The 8052-nt window shown below is 45.4% G+C and overlaps 1 protein-coding gene across 1 annotated transcript in view; it reads left to right on the top strand.

The window, feature by feature from the left end:
* LOC114685786 (zinc finger protein 667-like) overlaps positions 1-8052 on the top strand; it is a 185079-nt gene that overhangs the window by 7011 nt on the left and 170016 nt on the right. The window contains 1 exon segment of the mRNA XM_028860413.2: positions 2881-2973. Coding sequence (XP_028716246.2) covers positions 2881-2973 — 93 coding nt within the window.

Raw genomic sequence — 8052 nt, forward strand, 5'->3', positions numbered from 1 at the left:
TTCTCTCTTAATATAGTGTTTTGAGGTTCACACCCACTGCAGCACGTATCAGGACTTTGTTCTGATCCATTATTGAATATTTACATTGTCTGGCTAGACTACTTCATCTTATTTATGTTTTATTAACATGTGGTATGTGGGTTGTTCTACTCCTAATGAACGGCTGCAGTAAGCAATCATGAACAGGTTTTTGTTTGTTTGTTTGTTTGTTTGTTGTCCGAGACAAAGTTTCTCCATGTAACAGCCCTGGCTGTCCTGGAACTCGCTCTGTAGACCAGGCTGCCCTTGAACTCACAGAGATCCACCCATCTCTGCCTCCCAAGTGCTGGGATTAAAAGTGTATGTTACCACTGCCCAGCTTCATGGACCGGTTTTGGGGCATATGCTTTTATTTTCTTGGTTATATATTTTATAAATGGAATTGTGGGTCATTTGTAAACTGTACTTTTTTATATAATTCATGTATTTTATTTTATATGTATAAGTGTTTTGCCTGCATATATGTATGTGCACCATGTGCATGCCTGATGCCCAAGGAGGCTAGAAGAAGGCATCAGCTTACCTAGAACTGGAGTCACAGGCAGTTCTGAATCACCATGTGGGTCCTGAGAACCAGACTCAGGTCCTCTTCGAGAACAACCATTGCTCTTAACCTCTGAGCCATCTCTTCAGCCCCCTGTACATAATTTTTTTTATTGTTCTTTTGAAAGAATTTACTGTAAGGAGTTGATGGGTGTTTGAGGTGAGCAGGAACACTGATTTAACACAGATGGTAACAAGGATGAGGCTACCATCGCTAAGGCTCTGGGGGGAAAGGAAGAGTCTGGGTGGTTTTTTAAGGACTAAGAGGACGAGCCCCATAAAGCTAGGACTCATATTTCTGAAAGGCCAGGGGCGTGTGCTGTATGGTTTGTTTATATGAAACTAGTTCTATGAATAGGGGGTGAAAAGAAAACTAGAAATTGAAATAGACCTTTGTCTTGTTAGGGTTTCTGTTGCTGTGAAGAGACACCATGGCTACAGCAATTCCTATAAAGGAAAACATTTAGTTGGGGCTGGCTCATGATTTCAGAGGTTCAGTCCATTACCATCATGGCGGGATATGGCAGTGTGCAGGCAGACATGGTGCTGGAGAGGGAGCTGAGACTTCTGCATCTGGATCTGCAGGCAGCAGGAAGAAAGAGCGAGCCACTTGTCTGGATTGAGCTTCTGAAACTTCAGAGCCTACCCCGCTAACAACACACTTCCTCCAACAAGGCCACACCGCCTAGTAGTGCCACTCCCTATGGGGGCCATTTTTATTCAAACCACCACAAACTCTGATTGGCAAAGCTGGCAAAGGGGACATTTAGATTGCAGAGCTTGAGGCCACGTAAGGTCCAGTTCCTTCACTTTTTAAATCCTTAATGGGTCCAAGTTGCTGTTGTTAGGGTTTTTTGTTTTGTTTTATTTTGTTTTGTGTTTTGTTTTGTTTTTGTGTGTGTGTGTAACAGTTATTTTAATGTATAGAAATTATTGGGTATAACTATAACTATACATTACTTGCTTTTTATTTAATACATGTAAACTAGTAGCTCGCCTCAGAACCTTGAATGGAGGCACAACATAGCAGTGAGTCACAGAATGATGGCGATTTAGAGCTGAAAGATGACAGTTTCAGACCTTGTCCCAAGAGCATTTGGCCCTATGTTCAGAAAAGTAATTTATAGAGTTAGTGTCTTAGTTAGGGTTTCTATTGCTGTGAGGAGACACCATGACCCCGGCAGCTCTTAGAAAGAAAAGCATTTCATTGGGGCTGCCTTACCGTTCAGAGGTTTAGTCCATTGTCACCATGGCAGGAAGCGTGGCGGCATGCAGGCAGACATGGTGCTGGAGAGGTAGCTGCGAGTTCTGCATCTGGATTGGCAGGCAGCAGGAAGAGAGGGTGACACTGGACCTGGCTTGAGCATCTGAAACCTCAAAGCCCGCCCCCAGTGACACACTTCCTCCTACAAGGCCACACCTATGGGCCTAGGGGGGGCTGTTTTCATTTAAGCCACCAGTTAGATTACACAGCACTACTCTATATAACTTAGTTTTCATCTTCTCTGTCTAAAAATTTTAAACCAACTCTCAATCTAACCATTCAGCACAGAATAAATAGTGTGACATCAGAGGGGTAGACACCAAACAGTTCTCTGAATGTCGGACGGATATTGCAATTATCTAGCACTACTCACCTGGGTCAGTGTCAGGTCACAAGACCATCCCTACCTCAAATACTGCCCACAAGTCCAGACCTCGGGAGCTTCCAACTGACTGCACATTGGGGGTTCCCACAAAGCGCCCTCCCTCCGGGTTTGATAGAACTCAGGTATATCCTGAAGTTTACTAGTTCAACATAAAAGACTCTCTAGAGGCTGCAGATGAAAAGATGAATCAGGAGGGACTCCGGGGGAAAGAGTGCAGAGTTGTGCCATGCCCTCCCTAGGAATGCTACTCCCCATGTGCTCAGCACCCTCCATGCTCTCCGAACCCCTCCTTGGAGCATATAAAGGCTTCGCTGGGTTGGTTTGATTGTTCCTTCTCCAGTTTCTGAGTAGCCCTCTTGTGACGTTAGGGGGCGGGATGGTCCAAGCTCTGATTGCTGTTGATTGGTTGATTTCTCTGGGTTCCTGAAGAGTCCCTGTGCACTTGCTATCTCACGAGCATATGAAGGACCATAGCAGTCTCCAGATCTACTCTACCCTCCTCCCTACCCTGCCCCTGTTCTCCAGCTGCCCCGCACATTCTGGGTATTTCCGGTGTGATGACAAAGCCACGTTTTATTGACACGGGGCACGGCTCTGTTTCCAGTGCTGCCCACACAATGACTCGTTCCCTTATTTGTCCCATGTGCAGGTCTTGCCTGCCGGAGGCCAAATATCATCACCTTGTTGGAGAAAGGGAAAGCACCATGGGTGGTGGAGCCATCCAGACGGCGCCGGGGCCCTGGTGAGTGACCGAGAACCAAGGCCTGAGTCTTATCCTTCCAGCTGCAGAAAGATGCTGAAGCAGTACATACACATGGCTGTCTGTAAACAACAGATATGTCTTACACCATCCTAAGAGTTGGGAATTCTACGAGGAAGACCCTAGCAGATGAAGTATCTGGTGACAGTGCACTTCCTGGTTCATAGATGCTGCCTTCTTATTGTATTGTCAGAGAGTAGGAGGGGACACGATAAGGACACTGACCCCCCAGCTTGAGGGCTTCAACCCCAAAACTGATCGAGTTCCAAGAGCCCTTACCATATCTCCTAGTAGAGAAGTGGACATCCTGCCTGAGAGCCATGGGCTCATTGTTAGAACAAGTGCCTGCCCTTTTAAGGCAGCAGTCACTCTTAAGAGGCCAGCTCCTACCATGAAAATCAGCCACAGCCTGAACCCCTTCCTCGGGCAGAGAGTTAAGGAGGGAGCCATCTGTGCTGTGGTCTCTACAGCTCCTAAAGTGTGGTCTTACCCAGTAGCAGGCTCTTCCATGCTTTTGGTTAGATACACGATGTAAAGCATGTGATGTAAAACTTTCTGCTACTCCTTGAAATGTTATAAAAGTCATGTATTTCCTGTGTTTGAAGGACTTCTCTAAAGCCCGCTCAGGGGACGTCTCTGAAGAGGCTCCTATGGCCTCCTCCCAGCCCTACATTTCATGACTTGTGTCTCGGAGACTCTCATTATGAGTGCTCTCCCTCCTTTCTCCCTCCCCCATCTTCTTCCCCTGTCTCTCTTACTCTCTCTTTAAAAGAAACTCCTCTCCAGGTAAAGCCTCTTCCCTTTAAGATCGCCAGTGATGTCTGGTTCTCGAACATCGCTTCGTGCCTCGAGGCCTGATTGTGGTCTCAAAAACCTTCCTCCTAATAAACCTGACTTCGTAGTGGGCAGTCGTCAGCCTTGCTGTCAGGTTGACTTCGAGGCCCAGGTTCCTCCCGGCAATGCTGTAGTGGGTGGAATTAGTACTATTGCATCATAGCTGAGTGGGACCCTGCCGTCCAGAGAGGTCCTCTCCTTGACAGATGCAGAACAGAACTCAGTCTGCCTCAGCATCCTGAAGCTCAGCTCTCCGCCCTCCTTCCCTCCGACACTTTCTCTTTCGTGATCAGAAGAGGTATCGGCTGATCTTCTGATGCCAACACTCATTATGATAATGCTTGGATTTGAATGATCGTTATTCCTTAAGAAATCTTCATCTCGTGCCGGGCATAATTGGTACACCCCTTTAATCCCAGCACTCGGGAGGCAGATCCAGGCGGATCTCTGTGAGTTCGAGGCCAGCCTGGTCTACAGTGGGAGTTCCAGGAAGGGCTGTTACGCAGTTACCTACTTCTTCCATCTAGGTCTAACTTCTTACTTTCTACCACATTTCAGTAATGCCAGTGTGTTAGGAATCTATCGAGGGCTTAATCTACCAGTGAAAGTGGATGGGCCCTCATTGTCTATCCCCTGTTAGTGATTAGACCCACCAGCTAAGGATAAAGTGTTCAGTACACAAGCCTTTGGGGGAACATCTTCATGTCCAAACCCCAGGAAGATATGTAACACAAAGAAGCCAGAGCAACACCAACCTGCCAGGCAAGGTATGGCCACTGATGCAGTGGTGTTAGGAAGGTAGCCAGCCACATTCTGATTGGATTTGAGCCCTGAAGTCATGGGCTTGGGGTGGGGGGTGGCGTGGCAAATGAGGACAGCTACTACTGTGTTTGTTTGTTTAAGAGAGGATGTTTGCCGAGCTGTGGTGGCACACGCCTTTAATCCCAGCACTCGGGAGGCAGAGGCAGGCGGATCTCTGTGAGTTCGAGGCCAGCCTGGGCTACAGAGTGAGTTCCAGGAAAAGGCGCAAAGCTACACAAGAGAAACCCTGTCTCGAAAAACAAAAAAAAAAAAAAAAAAAAAAAAAAAAGAGAGAGAGAGAGAGAGAGGATGTTGGCACAATGAAAACGGAAGGCCCGTCTTCATTTTCTATCTTTGGACATAAGAAATATTTATTTTTGTACAGCATAATGCTGTTTTAAGTCACAGATGAAATTTAGCCACATCACGTAAGGTTTAGAAAAAGCCAAAGTTGCCAACTAAGGATACCACTTAGATGTCAATCACTAAGTTGCTGTGAAAGCGATCATCATTCTTATGTACAGTTAGTAGAGTTTGGCTTTTGTAACATTGTATTCCGTTTCCATTTTGATTCTGATTTCTTAATTAATAGCAGTGCATTTATGTAAGTAGTTTGTTTTTGTTTTTTTCCTTTCTGTTGCTTTTAGTCATGGAAATGAGATGCCGGATTCGAGAGTTACACTCTAGATATCTCTGAGTTGCTTTTCAGAGTTGTGACGTTGCCAGCTCCCAGGAAACCCGGCACAAACTTCAGAAGCCTTTCTAGGGATGGCGCTTCTCACCTGCTGTCTTAGTTGGTTGCTGAAGGAGTGAGCACAACCCACGGGACGATACCAGGAGACAGCTCCAGACAGCTTGTGCCAATTTTGTTTTTTTCCTTTTGCAGTGGTTCTCAACCTTCCTGATGCTATGACCCTTTAATGCAGTTCATCACGTTGTGGGGACCCCAACCATAAAATTACTTTGTTGCTACTTCATAACTGTCATTTTGCTACTGTGATGAATCATAATGTAAACATCTATGACAATACAGGATATCTAACATGTAGCTCCTGTGAAAGGGTCATTTGACCCCCAAAGGGGTTGTGACCCACAGGTTGAGAACCACTGCAGTGAGCGCTCAGAGCCCTGAGTCTAACCAGCAGAGGAGATTTAGTAAATGAGCACCGTCTACAGAAACACAGTCAATGTCAGTTCAACTTTCATTTTCACTAGAGCTGATGTTATTCTTTTTTTTTTCCCCCTGAAGGGCTTGGAGATAGCTCAGTGGCCGAACACTTCCCTAGAGCATACAAAGCCTGGGCTCAGGGGACAGTGCCCAAGAAAATAAAAATGTTCTCAGTAAATTTATGACTCAGTTTATGGAGCGCTTGCCAGGTCCAGGTTCTGTGCCAAGGCCTGCACATTCATTGTCTCATTTATTCTTTCCAGTACCTGTAGCAGTCTTTGTCATTCCAATATGACAAATGAGGATTAGAACCCAGCTTAAATGCCTTGCTTAGGCTCTGTGGAAGAACCAAGTGGTGAGGATTGGAGCCCTGGCAGTTTGCATTGTGACTCCAAATAGAGACCTACAAGGCCAGGTGCATTGGTGCACACCTATAACCCCCTATAGCCCCAGCACTCAGGAAGCAGAGGCAGGTGGATCTCTGTGAGTTGGAGACTAGGCTGGTGAGTTCCAGGCCAGCCAGAGTTCATGGTGTGACTCTGTCTAAAAAAAAAAATTCCTATTTTAGTCAATTTTATTTTATTTATTTGTTTTCTCTGTTTATAGGAAAATTGGTGAGTTTTTTAAACTTTTTTCCCATTTTTTTGTTTCTTTCTGTGTGTGTCTGTGTGTCTGTGTGTGTGCATGCGCCCACACGTTTGCGTGTATGTATGTGCATATTTGCATGTGTGTGGGCATATGTGTGTAAGTGCATTTGGTGACGTGAGGTTGGTGTCAGGAGTCATCCTACCCATTGACACAGAGTCTCTCAATCAAACCTAGATCTCGGCAGTATTATGGCTGGACTTGCTAGCCAGCCTGCCCCACGGCACCCCGTCCACAAATCTGTGGTTGGAATTACAGACAGGCCTCTGGGCCAACCTATCATTTACTTGAGTTCTGGGAATCTAAATTTTGGTCCTTAAGATTAGAAAGCAAGTGTTTTAATCACTGAGCCATGACCCTGTCCCAGGGTTTTGGCTTTTTTTTTTTTCTTACCTCTTCGTGTGTGCATATGTGTGGGTCAGTTGGTGGATACACACATGGATGCCTTGTGAATGTCAGATGATACGCTATGGAAGTTGGTTCTTTTCCTTCCATCCTGTGGGTCCCAGAACTCAAACTAATGTCAACAGACTTAGAAGCAAGTGCCTTTACGGGGTGAGACATCCCATAGGCATTTTCAAATGGTGGAAGGTATTGACTTCTACTTGGTAATTTCTCTTGTTGTTGTGAAGACATTCATCTGTATTCTAAAATTTTGAATATGTGCCATGTTGTTTTAGTTTAGAGTGTTTTCAATTTTTACTTATTTGTGTGTATTGTATGTTGTATGTGTGTGGGCACTTGCATGCTATAGTGTGTGCTGTGGAATTCAGAGGACAACATACTTCTTTTGTTTTGTTTTTTGAGACAGGGTTTTTCTATGTGACTCTGGCTGTCCTGGGATTTGCTCTGTAGACCAAGCTGACCTTGAACTCACAGAGATCCACCTGCTTCTGACTCTTGAGTGCTGGGATTAAAGGCATGCATCACCACCGCCCTCCTCTACTGCTTTTATGTAGGTTCTAAGGCTATATATAGCTCAGGTCAGGCTTGTGTGGCATCACTGGGATTAGTTTTAGCATGTGCTGTGCTTTAGACTCCCTTCTTGGAAACAGGGAGAGGAACTGAAGGAATGTGTTAATATTCAAAGCAAGAAAAGGAGAGGTCCTCGGTAAATGAAGGTGCAAAGAAAAAGATAAGAAAGTGTCTGTAGAGATGGCTTAGTGGTTAAGAGAGCCTACTGCTCTTCCAGTGGAGCTGGGTTTGGTTCTCTGCACCTCTGACTCCTGCTCAGGAGATCCAGTACCTCTGTGTGTCCTTACACAATGAACACACACACACACACACACACACACACACACACACAACACAACACATAAAACCAATGACATCAGAGCCTCTGACTCCTGCTCAGGAGATCCAGTACCTCTGTGTGTCCTTACACAATGAACACACACACACAGACACAACACAACACATAAAACCAATGGCATCAGAGCCAAGGATTCTAGGATAAATCCCATTAATCTTTTTTTAAGAGTTTAATTTCTTTTTTATCTATTTTTAATTATGTCTCTGTGTATACATGCACATGAGTACAGGTGCCAAACGAGGCGGAGACATCAGATTCACTTAGAGCTGGAGTTACAGGTGGTTGGTTGTAAATGAGCCAG

Source organism: Peromyscus leucopus, chromosome 1 (assembly GCF_004664715.2).
Source record: "Peromyscus leucopus breed LL Stock chromosome 1, UCI_PerLeu_2.1, whole genome shotgun sequence".
NCBI lineage: Eukaryota > Metazoa > Chordata > Mammalia > Rodentia > Cricetidae > Peromyscus > Peromyscus leucopus.